General features: G+C 36.7%; 1 protein-coding gene across 1 annotated transcript in view; it reads left to right on the top strand.

Annotated features, from left to right (window-relative positions):
- scn1laa (sodium channel, voltage-gated, type I-like, alpha) overlaps window positions 1–23,559 on the top strand; it is a 33,855-nt gene that overhangs the window by 1,546 nt on the left and 8,750 nt on the right. The window contains exons 3-17 of the mRNA XM_079619142.1: window positions 2,738–2,829; window positions 4,060–4,278; window positions 6,094–6,157; window positions 6,289–6,430; window positions 6,944–7,150; window positions 7,376–7,627; window positions 10,413–10,521; window positions 11,018–11,256; window positions 12,074–12,250; window positions 13,140–13,496; window positions 14,920–15,348; window positions 18,776–18,908; window positions 19,995–20,149; window positions 20,440–20,613; window positions 22,062–22,184. Of these exons, the coding sequence (XP_079475268.1) occupies window positions 2,738–2,829; window positions 4,060–4,278; window positions 6,094–6,157; window positions 6,289–6,430; window positions 6,944–7,150; window positions 7,376–7,627; window positions 10,413–10,521; window positions 11,018–11,256; window positions 12,074–12,250; window positions 13,140–13,496; window positions 14,920–15,348; window positions 18,776–18,908; window positions 19,995–20,149; window positions 20,440–20,613; window positions 22,062–22,184 (2,872 nt within the window). The remainder of the gene's footprint in view (window positions 1–2,737; window positions 2,830–4,059; window positions 4,279–6,093; window positions 6,158–6,288; window positions 6,431–6,943; window positions 7,151–7,375; window positions 7,628–10,412; window positions 10,522–11,017; window positions 11,257–12,073; window positions 12,251–13,139; window positions 13,497–14,919; window positions 15,349–18,775; window positions 18,909–19,994; window positions 20,150–20,439; window positions 20,614–22,061; window positions 22,185–23,559) is intronic.

The following is a 23,559-nucleotide window of genomic DNA, read 5'->3' as shown; positions in this document are numbered from 1 at the left end:
TAATTTAAAATCACATTGACTGCTTTGCCAGGTCATGTTAAAGGGAACATTGACACAAACATTTTAATTCTGTCATCATTTACTCACCCTCAAGTTGTTTTTTAAAACTTCATGCATTTCTTTCTGCTATTGAACACAAAAGAAGATATTTAGAAGAATATGGGTAAATACTGTTGATGGGCCCCATTTACTTCCACAGTATGTGGGGAAAAATACTGTCTTTCGTTGTGTTCAGCAGAAGAGAGAAATGCATACAGGTTTGGAACAACTACAGCTTGAGCAAATGATGACAGAATTTTGGTTGAACTATCACTTTAAGACAGCAAATATATGTTTTATGTTTTTAATAATTGTTTCATAATGTATTTTATTATATGTTTTTATTTTCTATATTTTATTTCTTGTATGTTAATGTACTTATTCTTATACTTTTTAAGAATAGAATATAAGAAGTATTGTATTACTTTTTAAAGTTTAAGATAATTCTGTTTACTTTTTTTAAAACAGTAAATTATTTTAAGTTGTATGATTTTTTTTATAGTTGATTTTTTGATAAGTTGTTTGAAGTTATTTAATTTAATTACATTTTTAAGATGTCATCTTTCCTCAGTGGTTCCCAAACTTTTTCTGCCGGTCCCCCTTGTTGTAAAGAAAAAAATATTTGTAAGCCCCCCATCTACACTAACTGTATCTCTCAGACATGACCTTTCTTGCAGAATCCTATAGGATTTATTTAAAACATTGTTATTAATACAGTATTCAACAGGCTTCTCTTTGTGTTTGTAATGGGAAGCCTCTAAGCAGTGTCTTAACTTGTCTAGCTTCATTCTGTCAGAAGCTAATAGTTCGAGATGCGCTACTCACTGTGGTCTCCCTTCATGACCCACTATTGTTCTGGTGAATCCTAGGGCGAGACTTGCCTTATAAAAGGCTGTCCTGACGAGACAAAGCGAACGTTGCAGATCCATTTGTGGTATGTTTCAGAAGGTGCACGAGCACTTGCAGTATGTCAGAAATAGAGCGGTGCATTATTTTACTGTCGGAAATGTTGCACCGCAGACAGTCACGGATTAAAATGGCTTCTATTTGCTTTTGTCGCGTCGCACCTCTCGTGTCAGGTGTAGACAGTTGCGATGTTTGAAGTAGATTCATTGTCTGCTTTACATGTATGTAGTACTGGCAATCCTTTCACAAACTTGTCCATGCTTTATGCAGAATCATTATTCCATGACAACAACCGCTACTACTAACAACAAACCACTTAAAGGGGTCATGACATGAGAAACCAAATTTGCCTTGATCTTTTGGTATACAAGAGGTCTTTGTACCATTAAAACGTCCTGCAAGTTTCATAGCTTAAGACGTCCTCCCCATTATAAACGAATCATTTATTTAATCAAGCTCTAAATACAGCTCGTTCTGGATCCATGGTAAGAAGTGACGTCACGGTACGAAGTGACGTACCAGCGTTTGCATAATGACCGCCTCCAGCACAAGACAACTACGCTTTAAGCGCAAGGCAACTACGCTCATTTCGTATCACTGTCGCGCCCGCGCGCTGCGCGCCTCACAAGTGTTCAGTGGACGGACAGTGAGTGGGTCTGTGTACAGGGAAATTACGATGCCGCAGATGTGCTGTTCCTGGCTGTGGACAAACAACATCTTTGAATACGCTGCAAAAGATCCAGTCGTCAGGGGAAAATGGATGCACTTTATTTTTTGCGGACGTCTCAGTCACGGCAGTGTTAGTTTAAGCGTTTGTTCTATACATTTGAAGGATGACTGTTTTGAGAACAAATCCCAAAATGATGCTGCCTTTGCCAGAAAACTGTTGCTCAAAGATAAGTCCGTGCCGACTATTCTGGGCTCAACAACGACGACGCAAACTGTAAGTAATGTATTTAAAACTTTAAACTACTTTTTAAATACGCCGAATCCGCAAATATTCTGGCTGGGGGCGTTAATAATTAATGCATAGGCACTGACGTTAGCCAATCATAACAGTGGGCGTTAACACTAAACTCTTAAAGGGGAAACACCCCCAAAACAGACTGTTTGAATCAGAGGATGAGAAACAGGGTGGGAAAAGGTCATAAATCACTACATTTTAAAAGTTTTTTGTAAAAAAAAACTAAAGTAATACTATAATTGCACCTAAGGGAACATAATAATAAAATAAAAAAAACCATGTCATGACCCCTTTAAGCAGGTACTGCGAGCCATCCTCCGGTAATAAAATATGTCAAATTAATATTTTGTGTTCAATTATTAGCCGCATAATAAGCAAATTTATTTCACAGTGGGGTCTTGTATCACCCTGGAGAGGTTTCCTTTGCATAACCATCTTCTGACTATACACTATGATTTAGCCACGCCCCCTTTTTTAACTCCAGGCCCCTAGTTTGGGAACCACTGACTTAACTTATAATGATAATCAGTCCAAAAAATGCCCATAAAGACCATTGGCATCTACAGTGCTCTTCAGCTTCATTTGTATCTGTGCATTTGGTCCCACAGGTTTGTTACAGAGTTTATAAACATAGGTAATATATCAGCTCTCCGCACATTCAGGGTACTCAGAGCTTTGAAAACTATTTCGGTAATTCCAGGTAAGCAGAGAGCACGTTTAGGTGTACAACCTCTGTGTGACCTTTGAACCCGACTGCAACCCTGTGTCGAGACCTTCCTGTGTGTTGTATTTCCATCAGTGTTTGATTTCCCACCCTCCCTGTTTCAGATATGTAACTGAGTTTGTGGATCTGGGTAGTGTGTCCGCCTTGCGAGCGTTCAGAGTTCTCCGAGCCCTGAAAACTATATCGGTCATCCCAGGTGAGAGTTGCTGACACTGTTTTCTTCAAACATGTCCAGCATGCTCTTCTCTTACTGCCTGATATAGAGTCTTTTCACAAACATTTTACAGTTTTCTTTTAATGGTATTTTCCTTTGATTCGTGATTTGATGGTTGCACATAAAAAAAAACAAGCAGTGATGTCCGATTAACATTGAATAACTCAATTATGTTATGCAATTAAGTCTTTAACTTCTCATTTTGATTCTAGGCAACGACTCCTTGAAATGTGTCATGATGAGAAACTGCTATGGAGTCTTGAGATATCAGGGAACTTATTTAGGCTATGTTTACACGGAACGATCTGAAGAGAAAACGCAAAAGTGGCGTTGCGTTATCACTTTTTATTCTGCGTTTAGACGAGCATTATGGGGAGCGTTATTTCAATTAAATTAATGCCATATTTTAGTTTGATAATCTTTTTTAAGATTTCCACTCTGGAGGGTGATTCCACTTTTTTTGCGTTTTTAAGCCCCAAAAACGCCGTCGCCGTGTATCTGATAAAATATTTTTACGTTTTCACCCGCAAGCGTTCTCGTGTAAACAGGTCCACATTACTAAAACAATCATCATTAAGTGTAATTGAAATCTGGAGCAGAATCATTAAGAGCGAGTGTTGCTGTTTTTGTCTCTCCTCTCCTTTTGTGATGAGTTTACGTTTGTACTGTAGTCGTCTTGCATGACTTTATGTAGTCTCTCTTTAGTTATTAAGAGTAGCAGTTATGTGCATGTGATGCATAATTTTTTTTTACTAATCTGTAAATTTAAGTTTGTAACCTGAAATATTCAGAGATTTCCTTTTGAGACATTAAGACCATATTAAATAGTAAAAACATATTCATATAAACACACACACACACACACACACACACACACATATATATATATATAATATATATATATATATATACACACACACACACACACACACACTAAAAAAACTAAAAAAAGAAAAGTGTCTGTTGTGACTTGCACATTTTCAAATGGTTATAATTGGGAAAACAATGAAACTTCTCGCATGAAAACTCTCGTAGATGATGATGATGATGATGCCAAAAATAATTAAGCATGTTAATGATATATCCATCTCATGGCCAGAAGGAAATATTTGGATTCAAATTGAAATATTTGGACCCTGAGTACACTATGCCACTATGCTGAGACCTCAGTGTAAACTTGGAAAGTGACATGGCTTCCTCTGCTTTCCACAGGCCTGAAAACAATCGTTGGCGCTCTGATCCAGTCGGTGAAGAAGCTGTCAGATGTGATGATCTTGACCCTTTTTTGCCTAAGCGTCTTTGCTTTGGTTGGACTGCAGCTGTTCATGGGAATGCTTAGACATAAATGTGTGTTCAATTCAACTCTTATTCCCGAGGAGACACAGAATTGTGCCGCCAATCTCGCCTGCATGGAATATGCGAACAATCGTAGTAAGTTCATTTTTTCTTTTTTCATTCCAAAAATAAAATTTGTCTGACCCATCTCTTTCTTTCTTTCTTTCTTTCTGTCTTTCTGTCTGTCTTTCTGTCTGTCTTTCTTTCTTTCTGTCTTTCTGTCTTTCTTTCTGTCTTTCTTTCTTTCTGTCTTTCTGTCTGTCTGTCTTTCTGTCTGTCTGTCTTTCTTTCTTTCTTTCTTTCTTTCTGTCTTTTCTTTCTTTCTTTCTGTCCTTTCTTTCTTTCTTTCTTTCTTTCTGTCTTTCTTTCTGTCTGTCTGTCTGTCTGTCTGTCTGTCTTTCTTTCTTTCTTTCTTTCTTTCTTTCTTTCTGTCTTTCTTTCTTTCTGTCTTTTCTTTCTGTCTTTCTTTCTTTCTTTCTTTCTGTCTTTTCTTTCTGTCTTTCTTTCTTTCTGTCTTTCTTTCTGTCTTTCTTTCTTTCTGTCTTTCTTTCTGTCTTTCTTTCTTTCTTTCTTTCTTTCTGTCTTTCTTTCTTTCTGTCTTTCTTTCTTTTTCTTTCTTTCTGTCTTTCTTTCTTTCTTTCTTTCTTCTGTGCATTTGTATTAAGTGCAGTCACTTTCCACTATTTCACAAGAAAGTGAGACTGAGCAAATGTTTGGCTATAATACAGCTATAATATGGTTTAACAGGCTTTGTGTGTCTAACACAGATTAGGTCTGTCCGTTCATTAATTCACATGATTCATTGATCATTCGATCTATCTGGTTACACCAAACACTGATCCCTAAATCTACCCGTCATTGTAACCTTAACCAATGAAATTAGCTGCAGGGCGGGATTTCGGCTTAACTGGTTTGCGCGCAGTGAGATTTATTTTATTTTATAGAAAGATTAAAAATACGAGAGAAATACGGGAAAATATTTAAACGGGATGATAGCGGGATAGCAAGGTAAAATACGGGAGAATCCCGGGAAAAACGGGAGGGTTGACGGGCATGATGTAAACCTGTTGTAGGAGACCAGAAAAACAAAATGAAGTCTTGAAAATAGCATAATAGGGGCACTTTAAAACATTTAGTTTATTTCCAGGTTTAGATTTCATTTTGAATTCACATTTCAATGTATGTGGCAAGTTATTGCAAATAATACGGGTATTACAAGATCACATAATTCAGGAAGGACTGATAATTTGCATCCTAATCCACACATTTTTGCTGAAGAGAGGTTTAAGTAGACCAGAGTGTATATGAGTCACATTTTGATCAGGAACAATAAAAAGCAAATTTAAGAGTCCAATATACTAGTGACCAGTCTGAAAAGGAAATATTGTGTGTGTAAGAAAGCCAGCTGTCATCATTCAGCATCATGGATGTTTGCATTACCACCAGCCATGAAAAACCTGTTTGAGAGAAAGAGGAATTCCACCTTGCTCATGGAGGGGAATATGATATCCATTGGCAAGTACTTTAGCGGGATGGGGGGAAGCTATAATGCAGGAGTGAGGTAATCTGGTGCGCTGTTTGCTGAGGGGGATGCCTTCCATTCCACCCTCCATTTTATTCGGATATATATACGCATCTTACTGGTATTTTGACATTTTCCTCATTTGCCTGGGGTTTGGCCCCTGAACACATCCCATTTAGTTCAAAGGGTCAGGAAGAGGGTGGTAAATGGGCATATCATTTTTTTTGTACAAAAGATGGACCAATGAAGATTGAAATATAAAAAATATGGTATAAAAAAACCTATTATGGACAGAATAAACACCAATAAATGGAATACAGCTCAAAGCAACTAATGCACTTTAGCTTTGTATAAGATCCATTATGAATTCTCTCTTCTTTTTCCTGTAGGTAACCATTATATCCCACCAGGAAAGAAAGACGCTCTGATCTGTGGGAAAAGCATGGATGCTGGGTAAGCAGCACGTGCAAACCAATCTGGATATCCAACGATTTCATAAACCTTTTTCAGTATCTTTCTTTTCAAAAGTCGTTTACTAAGATTGCTCATTTTATGTTGTTGAGTGTCACACATGTGTATTTCAGGCGGTGTCCAGAAGGATTTGTCTGTGTGAAAGCAGGTCCTAATCCAGATTATGGTTACACAAGTTTTGATAGCTTTGGCTGGGCCTTCCTTTCATTATTTAGACTGATGACTCAAGACTACTGGGAGAATCTTTACCAACAGGTACTCGTATGAACTCATATGATTATTTTTATTTCATAAAACACAAAAGGTGGTGTTTTGCACAATGTCCGAGCTGATTTTTTTCTATATAATAAAAGTGGATGAGGTATGGGGCTGTCAAGCTCCAAAAAGGACAAAAAAATCCCATTGTGAAAGTAGTCCATATGATTTTTAAACTTTATTCCAAGCCTTCTAATGCAATAAACATTGCTGGTATGAGGAACAGACTGAAAAGTTGTTTTTCCCTGAAAATCTTGTTCTTCATGATGTTCAAAACGAGTGTTTCATGAGAAATGCTCGAACCTATAACATTTATGCAGTTTCTTCTCCTTCTCTTCCTCTGAAATTTCTATTATTTAGACTATTTTATGATTTTTTTTAAAATGTTTGGAGCTTGGTAGTTTACGTACTCATCCACTGTCACTGTATGGAAAAGAAAATAATCATTCTGGTTTGAACAACATTCATTGCTTCCTGTGTTTCTCCTATACTAATCGTGGACTTTTATCACAGACTCTTCGAGCCGCAGGAAAAACCTACATGATTTTTTTCGTGCTGGTCATTTTCTTGGGATCCTTCTACCTGGTGAACCTGATCCTGGCTGTGGTTGCCATGGCATATGACGAACAGAACCAAGCCACTATTGATGAGGCTTTGAAGAAAGAGGAGGAGTTTAACGCCATGCTTGAGGAGATCATGAGACAGGAAGAGGAAGCTCAGGTCTGTTGGGTTTTTACCCTTTAAAAACAGGGTATGAAATGCAAGCTTTTTGCATTTTCCTGTAGCTCAAAAAGTAGAGCGTGGTGCGTGCAACGCCAAGGTTCAATCCCCAGGGAATACATGAACCGATAAAAAAAAAAACATTCTGCCAAATGCATAAATGTAAATATGCATGCAACCTGTGCAAAAAGTGTAATGACGTTCTGTCTTGTGATTGGTTGACAGGCTGCGGCTGAAGCGTCCAAGTGTGATGGGCTCAGTGGAGATAAAACGGACAGTTCCTCGGACGCCTCCAAACTCAGCTCCAAAAGTGCCAAAGAACGACGTAACCACAGGAAAAAGAGACAGCGTCAGGGGGAAGGAGAGAAAGAGGATGATTTGAAGAAGGAGGGAAACGATAGAAAGGCCAGCTTCCGTTTTACAGACGTTGGAAACATTCGCCGCTCACGTGAAAGGACTTGCTCTTCTCCACATCAGGTTAGAAATCATTTGATGTTTGCTATAGGAATAAGGAAATGTCATAAATGTACTTTCTTACAATAAGGAACCATAGATAGATAGATAGATAGATAGATAGATAGATAGATAGATAGATAGATAGATAGATAGATAGATAGATAGATAGATTTTTTTTATGATTTCAGAATAATCGTGAACATCATGATATTCACGATCTCTGCCACTTATGTTCTCTCCTGCCCATTACTTTTCCAATTGACCTGACGCTAAGCCCCGCCCCTTTATTTACTCATTTAGGGTGTGTTCACACTTGGCATGTTTGGTTGGATTAAAACGAACCCTGGTGCGATTGCTCTGTTAGTGCGGTTCATTTGAATAAGTTTGTACGCTGCCATCTGAACCCTGGTGCGCACCAAACAAGCAGACTGAGATCTGAGAACCACCTTTTCAGGACTCTGGTCTGATTTGGTTCGACTGAAATATAAATTCAACACAAAGACATCTAAACGAATCAAAAACAGGACATGACGTGACAAGATGTGACCCTAAAAAGGACAGAATGCTCAAGCAATCCCATAAAAGTGCCGATGGGAGTGGAAAGTTCTTTGCGTGATCTTCTCACTCAAATAAAAGAACACGGACGCAGCCGGATAATTTCCATTATAACCAACTGGTTTAAGACATGCTTTTTGTGGGCGGTAAATAATGGTGTAAATACCAGTAAATTGAAGATACCTTAGTAAATCACCTTGCATGATTCATTTAAATAATCTCCCATAAATTTTCCATCTGAAAGGGAAACTCCTACAAATGCATGTGCAATAATGAGCTTTAGTAATCATCATAAATTATGTACCATTTGTAAACTTAAACTCAAAATTCATCCTGTGAAAACAGTTTTGAAGTTGGAGATTGCTTTACCGTGGAAACAGCATTTTACCCTTTTAGCGGGCTCAGTTTTTGTGATACCAACTTCAAATTTGGAACACAACTTGGTTAGACATGTGGCTTTAATTTTTTTTTAAAAAGTCCAAATTATATTGTAAAATACTATATATATTGTATAAAATAAAAAATGTTTAGTTGAGTACATTCATTTTACAGTAAACTTCTTTTTTTTTTTTTTTACTTAATTTTTTTGATGTGCCTTGACTTCATCAGTAATCTGCTGAGTGTCTTCTTTAAAAAGAGACCAACCTTATGTCTGTATTCTAAAGCATTATTGCATTACTTCCATTTAAGTTTAGATCTATGCTCAAAAAGGGAGTGAACACAGAAAAAACACACAGAACTTGCATTAGAAATGAACTTGTCTATAAATATATGCCGGACAATTAAAGCTAAAGTTGAATTGGCAAGTACAATTATACAGTGGGGTTTAGCGAAGGGTCATTTCTTTAAATGCCTTGATTTGTTTGTCCGTGTGTTTGTAAAGCTTGTTTGTCTCCTCAGTCCCCTCTGAGTTTCCAGGGTTCAATCCTCACCCCACGTCGGGGCAGCAAAGGTAGCGTCTTCAGCTTCCGCGGGCGTCTGCATTCTGAAAACAACTACGCCGATGATGAGCAAAGCATGTTTGAGGATCCAGGCAGCCCGAAAGACTCTCTGTTTCCACCCCCTCGACCCGACCGCCTTTACAGTACTCTTAGCAAAAGCAGTCTGTCGCCACGTATACTGTTGCCGTCTAACGGAAAAGCGCGGTATGTGGTCGAAAGCAATGGCATGGTGATGGTGTCAGGCGGAGCCTCTTCACCCAACTCCCCCCCTGGAATCCTGACGCCTGAAGTGTCCAAAAAAAGAGCCATGTTTGACGAAACTTGTGTAAGGGAAAGAACTAACAGCGCACGAACCTTGCATGGCCTGTGACGTGCTGTGTGTGCTGTTGCTGTGGATCTGTGTACTCTTTTGCACTTTTTTGTTTTTATTTTTTTGCTGGTTTTGGCTGAAAATCTGCAGAATTCTGCAGGATGGATTTAAATATGGTATAAATATTTTGCATAATTTGATTGTGCAGCATTTTTTTTTATAAGCAAACATGAACTGGCATGGATGTTCATAACTTTTTCAATGATTCTGTGGAAATCTGCAGAGATACTTTTAATTCTGTGTGAACCTGCAAAATCAAGTTGTGAAACCAAATCAATTAATTTGTCAATTATTTGTTCAATTAATGAATTATAAAAGCTTATTTTTTTCCCCAAAGCATGTTAAAGCATGCATTTAAATTATGTTGCTCCACATAATTGCAAAATTTATTTTTTATAATTTTTTTATTGGATTGTATTGTACTATTGTACTGGATGTATATTGTAACTCCGAATTGTGAGTTTATATCTCTCAACTCTGTCATTATATCTCACAATTGTGACTTTATATCTCGCAATTGTGAGAAAATACATAAAAATTCTGAGATTTTTTTATTTATTCTGTGGTGGAAACAAGCTACCATAATAATTATGTCTTAATAATATGTACTAAGTTAGATAATAGTGACATACGAAGGCATTCTTAAAATGTAACTAAATTAACTAAATGTATATGTCCCTTTGCCTTTTAAGTGGACCCTCCCAAAAGTGTGAAAGTTTATCATCAAGAACAAGATATAATCAAATTTGGGTTGTTATTATTTTTGTGAAAAACAACATAACTAATATCAATCCGAGATGTTTTATAGGTTTCCTGAATACATTTGAAATGCTACTTTGTCTTAGAAGTTAACCGATAAAAGATTGATGCATAGCAAGATAATGCTGGCTAGCAAACACTGTAACATTTGTTTATGTATTTGCTGATGATCTCTTTACAGTTGGACACAGTTGAAGGACACCGACGTCGATGTGATTCACGCTTTTCTGCTTATGACCAATCAGCGAGACAGAGAGCTTTGAGCGTAGCAAGTGTCAACAACCCTGACCGTAAGGAACCCTAAATGCTGAACACACTTACAAGAAACTGAATGTGAGGCATATTAGTTAGATTTTTTTTTTTTTCTGCCATTTTTAAGAAATGGTTCACAATTGTCATCATTTTCTCAACCCAATGCTGTTCCAAACCTGTAGGACTTTAATTCTGCTTTGAATGATCTTGACCAATCTTGGCAAAATAATAAAAAGTGACTGAGATTGTCAAGCTAAAAAAGTACCATATATAACTCTTGAGGAATAGACTGAAAATTAATGGTGTTTCATTGTTATTTTGAAGTCTGACAGCCTCAGTTTTCATTGACTTTCATTATAATGAAAATAATGGTATGGATATTTTTCCTTTTTGTTTTTTACAAAAGAAAGGTGAACTGTTCTTTTGATTTAAGTTATTAGTATTAGTTCAGTTTGTCCTAATGATGCTTAAATACCTACTAGCTTTACCTACAGCTTTCAGATTGTCATCTACATTTTCTATTTAACACTGCAGCGTGGGAGGTCTGGAAACAGAAGTGTGTGGAGCGCTGGGACGACTTTGCAGAGAATTATCTGATCTGGGATTGCAGTCCCACATGGCTGAGAATAAAGAGGATCGTCCACATGATTGTGATGGACCCCTTTGCAGATCTGATCGTCACCATTTGCATCGTGATAAACACAATATTCATGGCCATGGAGTGTCACCCCATGAAGCCGGATTATATTAATATGCTTACAACTGGCAACGTGGTAAGAACATTTATAGCAGCGTTTTAAATGAAATACTATGAGACTTGTTTTGTTATTCTAGAAAGAGTTATTACTTACCAGTGAGATACCCAGCTGTGTGAATTTACTCATTAAATTTAGTAGAATTGATTTATATACAAAAAAATCTAAGAAAGACACTTTATTTAGGAAGATGTTTTCTCCAAAATATTCAGTTAATCAACAAATTTAATGATTTTATTACAAATTTATTCAGTGGAGCTCTACTTTTGTAAAATACTTTTAAATATATTGTTCAGTTGAAAAGTTTGGTAATACTTTACAATGAAGTCGCATTGGTTAATGTTAGTTAATGCATTAACTAAACTTGAATAATAATCAATACATTTGTTACAGTATTTATCAATCTTTGAAATAAAACAGCTATTCATTGTTTGTTAATTTTTGCTCAGGTCCATTACATAATATTAACAGAGACAACTTTTGATTATAATAATGTATTAGTAAATGTTGAAATGAACATAAGTAAGATTAATACAAATTTAGAAGTATTTTTCATTGAAGTAATAAATTAGCCCCCAAGTCTTAAGACTAGTCCCAAACCAAAATGCATGTTTGAGCTGTTTGAACTGAAAGTAACTTGCACTGACATATCTTACTTTGTTTTATCTCAAGATGCACACCAGTAATGTTTTATCTAAGGCACATTTACAAAAGTCCTAAATGAACTAAAGCCTTAATCTAAGCAACCATGCCTAGAAGTAATTTAATTAACTAATGTTAACAAATGGAACATTATTGTGAAGTGTTACCAAAAGTTTTATCTCCTTGCTTACAGGTTTTCATAGGCATCTTTACTGCAGAAATGATATTGAAGATAATTGCCTTGGACCCGTACTATTACTTTCAGGAAGGCTGGAATATCTTCGACAGCATCATAGTCACACTGAGTCTTCTGGAACTTTGTTTGCAAAACGTGGTGCCTGGAATGGGTCTTCTTAGGCCATTTCGACTGGTAAGAGTATCCTGCGTTCATGCATTATTATACCCAATGACCTAGACGACATATACATGCAGCATAGGTGCGCTCTTAAAGGGGTCATGACATGAGAAATCAAATTTGCCTTGATCTTTTGGCATTTAAGAAGTCTTAGTAGCATTAAAACATCCTGCAAGTTTCATAGCTTAAAACATCCTCCTCATAATAAACAAAGCATTTATTTAATCAAGCTCCAAAACGGCTCAGTTTGATATTACGGGATCTGTGATGTCACACTTGCAAATACATTTGCATATGCCCGCCTCCAGAGCAATACATCGACAAATAGTTATTCATCACCTGACCATAAGCCCCGCCCACTGGCATTCAGTCGCTTAAAACTAATCATTTAATTTTTCCCCCCACATATTAACAGTATAGTGAACCTCAAGGAACATATTAACATAAAAAATAAAAAGTAATGTCATGACCCCCTTAATCTTAGGGCTGATTTTTAAGGTACGGTGTAATGCTGCCTTCTAAGACCATCTCTGGTTCAAAATAGTTTATTTTAAATTGGTAAAAAATACAATAAAAATAGTAATTGTGCAAAATATTATTACAAATATGCAGACCCCCAACTTTTGAATGGTTTAAAACACTAAATATAATTTAAATAAATTAAAAATAATACTCTAAAAACTAAAATAATTTTTAATGGAACAAATTCATCACAGCATTGAATTGTATAGTTTGTAAAATAAATAGATTTTATGTCAATATAATTGAGATTTGATGGTTATTAAATCATTTGTGTTTTTAAAGATTATCTTCATCATTAGATGACGGCAAAGGTTATCTAAATGTAAAAATAGAAGAATTTATCATATCCACCAATACTGATACTTTTTTGTTTTTGTCACAGCTGAGGGTCTTCAAACTAGCCAAGTCCTGGCCGACTCTGAACATGCTAATCAAGATCATTGGCAACTCACTGGGCGCCTTGAGCAACCTGACGCTTGTGCTAGCCATCATCGTCTTCATCTTCGCTGTGGTGGGAACGCAACTGTTCGGGAAGAGCTACCGTGACTGTGTGTGTAAGATTTCTGAGGATTGCACGCTTCCTCGTTGGCACATGACCGATTTCTTCCACTCGTTCCTGATCGTCTTCAGGGTGTTGTGCGGCGAGTGGATCGAGACCATGTGGGACTGCATGGAAGTGGCGGGACAGCCTTTGTGCTTAATTGTGTTCATGATGGTCATGGTGATCGGAAATCTGGTGGTATGTATAGTTCACCTCAATTAATTAGCATTTAAAAAACGGGGGCCTCATTTATAAAGATGTGCATATATTGATCCTGAATTAAGTCACTTTTATCCAAAGAGACTTGCATTGCATTTCAAGGGACACATTTTCATTCTTATCAGTTGTTGCTTTCCCTGGGAATCAAACCCATGACCTTGGCGTTGCAAGCACCAACGCTCAACGCTCTAGTGTGAGCTACAGGAAAGCTATTAACAAAAGCTATTAACAATATTTTCTTTAACGGAAGCAATACAATCGTTTTTAAATCAATAAACTCCTTTTTAAATCAATAAACTCCTTTTTAAATCAATAAACTCCTTTTTAAATCAATAAACTCCTTTTTAAATCAATAAACTCCTTTTTAAATCAATATTTTGTGTCAAATTATTGATTTATTTGGTAGGTAGCCATGTAATAAGCGGGATAATGTATAGCGAGATGTATGGCCAATAGCGATAACTGATGATTCTTTATATTTGAAAGCCGATAAACGATATATTGGCAGATACATCTAAATCCACTTTTAAGTAAATTTTTTGAGAGACTGATTACAAAAACAAAGGTCTCATTAAAAGCCATTTCCCAAGCACACAATTATAATGTTCTCATTATGTTCTCACTATATGAGAGACTTGCGCACTTTATCTGTATTTTCCTTTTTTGAAGGGATGCCAATAATATTTCAAGCAATTCAAAACCATCATGGCGAACAGTGCACATATGAAGTGTCTCAGCTAAAGGAAAAATCCATTGTTTATCGACTCTATCGGCCAAATTTAACATTAAAAATGAACATGTATCGGCCGATAACAATATGGTGGCCGATATATCGTGCATTTCTAATATAAATGTTTGTAAGCAGGCTCTTCAGTTGGTGTATGTATGCGTAAGAAAATATCCATGCCATTTGTTTCTGATTTGACACAGGTTAAATCGATGGGTCCCACTTTATATTAAGTGTCCTTAAGTACTATGTACTAGCATTTCAATTATTCGTTTGAGACAATGGACTTATTGTGTGCATGTCTTTACATTGATTGTACTTACATAAAATAAAAACCTGCATGTAGCTACAGCTGTAATTCACTTCTATAATTAGACTGTTGACCGTTCCCTTTCACATCCACTCACCCGTAAAACCAACTCTATCATCAAACCTGTCCCTAACCTTACCCTTATCCCACCACAATAGCAGCAAAAGTGTTTTGCAATAAAATATCAACACACTAAGTACATTTGTAATGTATATAAATCCAACACACTAATATAAATCCAATTGATCAATCCATGGTGTTTAGAATCAAATTTAATTGTACATGCGTTTCATAAATGAGGTCTCTGAAGTGTGTGATGTTATTCTGAACCTGTTGGTTTTTTCCTAATTTTGCCTTTCCTTCAGGTTCTGAACCTGTTCCTCGCTCTGCTGCTCAGTTCCTTCAGTGCCGACAATCTCACGGCCAATGACGATGAGGTCGAAAAGAACAATCTGCAGATCGCAGTTGGTCGAATCAAGAGAGGCTTCGCTGTGGTCAAGGCCTGCCTGCAGAGTTTCTTCCGGAGCAGCTGTATAAAGATGAGGAAGCAGAAAAAGAAAACTCAAGATGGGAACATGGTCACGATAAACTGCAAGGGAATAAATGACAACTCCAACCACACCACACTAGAGCTGGTTAAAGGCACTGGAGGAACAGATGTGGATAGTGACTCTGAGAACTTTATCAGCAACCCGAGCTTGACCGTCAGTGTCCCGATGGCTGCCGAGGAGTCGGATTTCGAGTGCCTCAATACTGAGGATTTCAGCAGTCTTTCTTCAGACATGGAGGACGAGGTACGGTTGCAGTTTGAAATTATTTGACATTTTTTCAAAGACCTCAGAAAACAAATTGAGCAGGGGGAGATGAAGATTGTAGTGCAGATCAAAAGCTCCCTTTACACATGACATTAGCATATGTTTGGTATCTGCTTTTGCATTTCCTTCATTCATATGCATCTCTAATATGATCGAATAGAGATTCAAGCAAAGTCACGTGAGCAAAATCCAAAATGGCACTTATATACATTACTGTTCAAAACTTTGTGGTCAGTTTGAACGTCTCTTATGCTCACCAAGGCTGCAATCTTTTGAACAAAAATACAGAAAAAAATTCAATATTTCGAAATTTTATTACAATTAAAGCTCATTTTTTTCTACTTGAAATGTCATTTATTCCTGTGATGCAAAGCTGAATTTTCAGCATCATTAATTACATGATCCCTCATAAATCATAATAATATACTGATTTGTTGCTCAAGAAACATTTCATTATCATTATTTAAAATAGTTGCTGCACATGATGCATTTTGTTTTCAGGATTCGTTGATGAATAGAAACTTCCAAAGAACAGCATTTATTTGAAAGAGAAATATGTTGTAACATTATAAATGTCTTTACTGTTACTTTTGATCAGTTTAATGTTTCCTTGCTGAATACGCATATTTGTTTCTTACTGACAACAAACTTTGAACAGCAGTGTATTATGTGAGAGGTTGCGTTAACAGAATAATTTCTGTTATTAGCCACATTTTAAAAACTTTGATGATAATTCAGAGTATGATTTTGCATTTCCCTTCTCTATCGTTAGTGTTGGATGGTAATAGTGATTAGAAGTGAAGAGGAAAATGGGAGAGAAATAAGAGAAACCATATACCAAGGCATAACTCAGTAAAAGAGTTTGATAAATAATGTGATATCGTTGATTTAAATCTAGACCACCTTCAAATGCGTGTTTGATCACAATGCATCTTGGGTGCATTTACTCCTGACTTTTGATGCAGTCGGTTGTGATCCAAACATGATCCAGTCACTGAAAACCATGTGTCTGGTCTGGTTGGTGTGCAAGTTGTTTCCACTTGAAATAGTGGTTGTGGACTATGGAGTGAATGTTGTATGCAATGCATACAGTATGACAGCAATTCAATTCAAATGTATTTGTATAGCGCTTTTCACAATACATATTGTTTCAAAGCAGCTTTACAGAAAATGCATTTCAGAAATGTACATAGAAAAATACAGTTAGTTAATCATGTACCTATGCAATGCACCCTAACTCATGGAAGTGAACCGCTGTTGATGACATATAAAACATCTTTACGTGCTCCATAATTCGTTAGGACCTCGATCATGGTAGATGCCATGTTTAATTTGAGGTGAATAAAAATGAGGCTATAAGGGATAGATGTCACTACTACAGTTGTGATGGCTAAGCTTAAGGTCCTAGTTCTTGTCTAATTATCTGCTGAAATATTTTTGGAAAGATGTTGTAACTCAAACTATAGAGCTTTATTCTGGCAAGTGGGTTTGATATTGAGGGTAAATGGAGGATCAATGTACTTTAAATCCCATTGTATAAAAGCGTCTACCGAAGGTAAATGTACAGAACTGTACAAAGGGAGGAATCCTTTAATAACAGTGCAAATGATTTCGAACCAATCCTTTGGTGTAGATATTGTCATGTACATCAGCTTTCTGATTGTTTCACTTCTTGATTTCTCACTGGTGTAATCGTGGTCAAGTTCCTCTCCGGTCGGGTTAATTGCAATGAGTGCATTGTGGATTACGTCAACATGTAGCCCGACCCATTATGGAAGCGAGGTCAGGGAATATCAGTCTTCAGATCGCATTATCTGTCATTTAAGTGCTGAGTGTGAATGTTAGCCTCATGATAACATGCTCATTTGCTTCCTGCTGGGAATCGAGGATGTGGCGGTCTGTGGTTTTGGCATAAAACGGTTTTATACTGGTCATTTGTACGGCAAGCTCTTTGAAATTGTCCAAAAAGGTCTACCGCTTTAGTTTTGTGAATGGTGATATGCTTTCAATTGAAACTCAAAAAAATCTAATGAGCTGACTATTTAGGACTAAATAGTTGAATAATGGCAGACAGTATTGCATGTATCCTTTATGTAGAAGCGTTCCCATAATGCAACAGGCTCAGTGAGCTGGTTATTATAATAAACCAAATAATGTACACTGAATATAATACAAATAAAATATATTTTTGTTTTATATTTAGAAATTGTGAATTTACTAAAAAGCTCAATAATATCAAAATAAAAAAATCACAATTGTGTGAGCTATATATTGTGTGTGTATTATACCGTTAGCTTATAAAAATCTGTTCTTCTGTGCCGTTAGCATGAGGAACGTGAAGGAGAGTGTTAAATCATCACTTGCTGGTGGCATTGGAGGTTTAGCATGATAAAGCAGACAGAAAGGCAGCTCACTACACTTTGGACCAGAGCCATGATCGCTGAATGATGGTCTTCAAGACATCAACAGATGATTCTGTATTATTGCTTCTATTGATTTATCCTGATTTATCTATTGAGTGAGCCTGACCAATCTTTTTTCCTCCAGTCAAGAAGGAGAGTGTTTTTTTCTTGGTTGTGTGTCTCACACCTTTTAACAGCATTGTATGTACATGTTTATGTACATATGAGTATGTTCATACACCGCTCAACACAGCTGAGATTCGAGATATGGTCATGTTTTGGTTAATTGGACAAGCGCAATAATGCATTCTGTCTATGAAATGGGCGCATCTTCCAAAAATTATCAGACAAAAAAACATCTAAATTTGCACTGGGCCATCTCAAGCTAAAAGAATATACATAATTTGTGATATGATTAGGCCTTCAGAAAAATAACATTATTTCTACAAATATCCACTTTACAATAGCATGATTTCCACAAATATCCACTTTACAATAATCAATTTTACTTTAATTTTTATTTTATTTTTTATATTGTCATCAGCTATTCATTGTTAAAATACTTAGCAAGTGAGTGATAACACTCACGAAAAACGAGAGACAAAATGTAGTATATAAACCATTCAGGACAGACCTACTATGAGCTCAGAGATTAAGTGATTGTATGCGTGTCTATGTAGTCGATGTGATTTCTACTTCAAGTTTCAATGTGTGTATATTTAGCATTAAACTTTAAATTTATAGTATTGTGTACTATGATTTATCTCAGAGCTTTGGTTCATGGCTTATACGTTTTGGAAATACCTATGAACTAGTCTATGTACTAGATAAAGGGTTTTATCCAAGGCATCACACTAGGAAAGTCTTACTTCTCAGGCTTGGCTCAGTGACTCAGCTGAAATGACTGACTTCAGAAACCGTGTGCACATGTATCATCATCTCCTCGGCGGTTGCTATAGTAATGTGTGGTGTGTGTGTGTGTGTGTGTGTGTGTGCTCCTGCAGAAGCTGTCTGACGTGGCTCCCAGCTCTTCAGAGGGCAGCACGGTGGACCTCAGACACATGGTTAAAGACGGAGAAGATGTTTTGGACTCTGAACTTGAGGAATCTTCAGAACCAGAAGCTTGTTTCACAACAGGTGATTCAGCTAATAGTTTAACTATGTTAAGACAGTTGTAAAATGTGTTCTTCAGCCTTCAACTCTTACAAAAAGAAGTTCAGTAGTAACAGCGGGAAATACTATGATATTTACAGTACCCCCCCCAAAAAGGTATTTGACACTTAAAGACACTTAATTATATATATATATGTCTGTATTCACAGTTATTGTGATGAACTACACTGACTGCTGCGGTTAGTTGGATAGGATGCCTAAATTTATAAATGTAAACCTGAGGGAACTGACTTTTTAAGGTCCACTGTAGTCAATAATTTTATCCAATAAAACAAAATTACATATTTTTTCCTGTGAAAAAAAAATTCTTCATGCCTTAAAATAGTTTAAATGTAACTCTACACCCTTGCTTCATGTATTATACGCGGATTTGTGAATATGCTAATTAGCCCCGCCTCCACTCACCCACACCAGCTCAGAGATCCACTCGGTAAACTCACTGAGGTAAACACTGCTCAATGGGAACACTGCGTTACAACGTCGGACACATAACGGTAATTAATATGATAAGCCTTTTGCTTGACTACGTTATAAAACGGCTGATAATGTGTTGCTAATGCTACACAAACCATGTTCCCCTTTCACAATCTCAAAGTCAGACAGCTGCCTTCTAACTATCAGCATCCTTAGAAACGCTTTGAACATCCCAGAACGTCAGTGGAGAAAGGCTTATAGTTCATCATAACATCTTAATATACATCATACACCCGCACACTGCTAAATCTACCCGATTTTTCATATCAACAGAAAAATAAACCTGGCTTCTCTTGAGACTCTTGAGACATAATTAATGCTATGCTAAAGCCCGCCGGCACGGTTGACGTGATTGGCTACAAGGTAGTTTGTGACATAAGAAAGACCAGCGATTTCAAACTGCGTTTTTTGAAACTGTCTTTAGATGCATTTCAGTTTTAAAGAGAAAATACTCAGCAATGGTGTTGAATTATGAATTTGCACATGGTTAGTCTTAAATCATATTAAAGGGATGGGGTTTGTAAGTAAAAACGTAAGATTTTAAATATTGAAAAAGTCATTCGATTTGGTCCCCAGGGTGTGTCCAGAAGTTCCGGTGCTGCCAGGTGGATGCTGAAAAGGGCATGTGGAAGAAATGGTGGCTGCTGAGACAGACATGCTTTAACATTGTGGAGCACAGCTGGTTTGAGACCTTCATCGTCTTCATGATTCTGCTTAGCAGTGGCGCTCTGGTGAGGGGGGATACATTTGCTTGTTTGTGAGATTTCAATAGTTTGACATGAACATGTTGCTAAACCAATGACAACAATCTAAGAAGTAGAATCATACAGAGCACATTTTTACTTCTATTTTTTATTGGTATTGAATACATTTTATGCTCATTTATAATTAACATATTTCGCATTTTGTCCATTATCTTGGATGGATTTTTTTTCCCACTCAGCTTGTTGCCCTGTATACTAGTTTAATAATTATGTATTTTCTTACATCAAATTTTAACATCTTACATAATGTTTTTCAGGCTTTTGAGGACGTTAACCTTGATGGAAGAAAAAACGTCAAGACCATACTGGAATTTGCTGATAAAGTTTTCACCTACATCTTCATTCTTGAGATGCTGCTGAAATGGGTCGCATATGGATTTGCCAAATACTTCACCAATCTTTGGTGCTGGCTGGATTTTATTATTGTTGATGTAGGTTCAGCTTTTGATTTAATATGATATCAAACTCAAATAATAAAAATTCTGCAATCTTCCTTTCACCCTCATGTCATTTCAAATCGGTATGACTGACTTTCTCCCATGGACCAGGATGCTATTTTTCATAATGCATTATTTTAGTGAGATACTTTTATAGATTTTATTAATATTTTGAACTTATTTTCATTTGTATATTTAATTTAAAATAACGTTTTAGTCATTTTATTGTGTTTTTGTAATAGAATTTTAAAAAATATGTCTATATAGTTTTTATTTATTTTTTAGTACATGGTTAAACTAAATGAAAATGAGAATTGTTGTTTTGGCAACTAGCTGAAATAAAACAAGTTTAAGATTTTAAGGTACTTTTACATTATATTTTGTAATAAATAAACGCTGGAAAATGGCCATTCTGCCTAACCTGACCTCTTTTGGTGTTACACAGAAGTCATACAGGCTTGGAATGACATGAGGATGAGTACATCATGATATAATATTCATTTTTAACTAATCTTAATTTATTTTACACCTTTTTATTTCTTATATTTCTTGTCAACATAATGAGAAAACAATTAGAGACTGGGGGATTCACTTAACAGTTGTGCCAATTCTAAATCCACTTTAATCATTTGTTAAATGCACTGTATTAGTTGTTTTAATTAACACAAATTAAGTAATTGTCATTCTTTTCAGTGCAAACATGCTACTTTTGGTTTATACTAGGTCACAATTTTATTAGTTTTTTTACTAAAGACACGCAGTTACACATTTTGTGCTGAAAAGGAGCGGACAGGGTTGTTTTTGCGGCTGACCTTATTGCATATGCATTTGGAGTTTCCCTTTCAGAAGCAAAAATTATGGGAGGGGAGTATTTAAATGAATCATGGAAGGAGTGCGCTTGTCGATTTACTGGTATTTGCGCCATTATTTAACGCCCGCGCAGAACTCTCCACTCCCAACGGCGCTTTTTTGGAATTGAGCTGTCTCGCTAATTTGCCCTGTATAGTAAATCTATTACTCTCTAAATGCAGATCACATTTAGCTCAGATTTTGTCTGTGAGTTTGAAGCTTTACCTGATTTGCGTGAGTGCTTTTGTGAATTGGGTGCTGAAACAACGTAGACAAGCAGGTGCAAATCAACAACGTCAAAAAATGCTTTAGCAAATTCCCCCCAGTGGTTGTAAAAGCACCATTAGCAAGAGAGCATCAGTGAACTGTGTGAGCTGAGAATGAGCGACTTGAAATCATCGTTTTTGTGTGTGTTATGCATGTGGGTGCTTGTGACTTAGAGTTCATGCTGTTTAATTGGGTGAGCATACTGGTCATTTGTACATTTGAAAGGCCATATTTCCCATAAGAAACCACAGGGAGGTAGAGATCAGAGCGGGAAGACATGGAATCGTGTCTGCTTTTCTCCTAATTACCTCTGTTTATGTGTGTAGGTCTCTCTGATCAGCCTGGTGGCCAACGCCCTGGAGTATTCAGAGCTGGGCGCCATCAAAACTCTCCGAACACTGAGAGCCTTCAGACCTCTCCGAGCTCTCTCGCGCTTTGAGGGAATGAGGGTAAAATCTCTTAATGTGGTCTTTATTGTTAAACTGATAATATAGAGGACTTCGTTCAATCAAAAGCTATGTTCACCCTGTCAGTTTTTAGGATTGACAACCGCATTTACTGAACAGGTGTGAGTTTCGAAATGTCCCGTTCAAACAGTAACAGAATAACTTTCTGTATGAACGTGCAACGAGAGTCAAGCTCGTATTTTCTTACCAGCAATCATAGCAAAAGTGATCAACGTAATATCCAAGATGATAATGTCCATAAAACTGAAAAGTTTTATGACTTCTGAGATAACAAGAGTGCAATTGAGCCGCAAGTTCATCCATCAAATCCTCATTAACCGACAGCGGCTTTTATATCTGGGTGGAGAGCGGAGCATTTGAGTCACGCATTAAACTGCGACTGGATCTGAAACCTTTAAATGACACACGGCTCATATCTCTGACACTGTAAGTTACTCACGAAAACCCGCAACACACATGTGTGCAGTACAGAGCAGTGTATGATGTGACAAACAACTAGCTATCCAGTCTGGTGTGCCGAAGTCTGACCCCCTCCAGATTATTACCCCCAAGTATACCCCAGTGTAGGCAGGTTTGGGATTAAGTGTGGGGTTTTAGGATTAGGCAAGCAGGTAACGGCCTCAACGAGCGGGGTAATAATTTAGCAAGGAGTTAAAATGTGGCCAAAGAAAGGCCGATTGACAAGAGAGCGGACCTGAATTCATTAAACATGTCTTCCTTTGGGATTTTCACACTGAAAATTGTTAATTCAGTGTCATTCTGGGTTATTTTGCTCTCAGCCCAGAAATAAAAGATGCTGTCAGTTAATGAAGATTTGATGGATGAACTCGCGACTCAATTGGACTCGTTATATCGAAAGTAATAAGACTGTTCAGTCTTATGGACTTCACCATCATGGATATTACTTTGGTCACTGTCACTATGATGACTAGTAAGAGAATACAGGCTTGACTCCCGTTGCACACTCATACAGACATTATTGGAGAATTTGAACATTTGTAAACTCAGTTAACTGATTTTTATTTTTCCTAAATTTTAAGTCCTGGTTGGACAGCATGCAGGCTTTTTTTGATAATGTTTTATAACATTTTTGGAGTTGTCACCGCATAATTCCACTCTGGTGAATGGAAATAAATGAAAATAGAAAAAACATACAGGTGAAACTTGAAAAATTAGAATACTGTGCAGAACTTATAATTTTGATGATTATGGCTTACAGCTTATGAAAACCCCAAATTCAAAATCTCAGAAAATTTGAATATTACATGAAATCAATAAAAAAAAGGATTTTAAATACAGAAATGTCAGCCCTCTGAAAAGTATAATCATGCATATGTACTCAGTACTTGGTTCGGGC

This window comes from Phoxinus phoxinus (assembly GCF_949152265.1).
Source record: "Phoxinus phoxinus genome assembly, chromosome: 7".
Lineage (NCBI taxonomy): Eukaryota > Metazoa > Chordata > Actinopteri > Cypriniformes > Leuciscidae > Phoxinus > Phoxinus phoxinus.
This window is presented reverse-complemented; position numbering and strand designations above follow the sequence as displayed.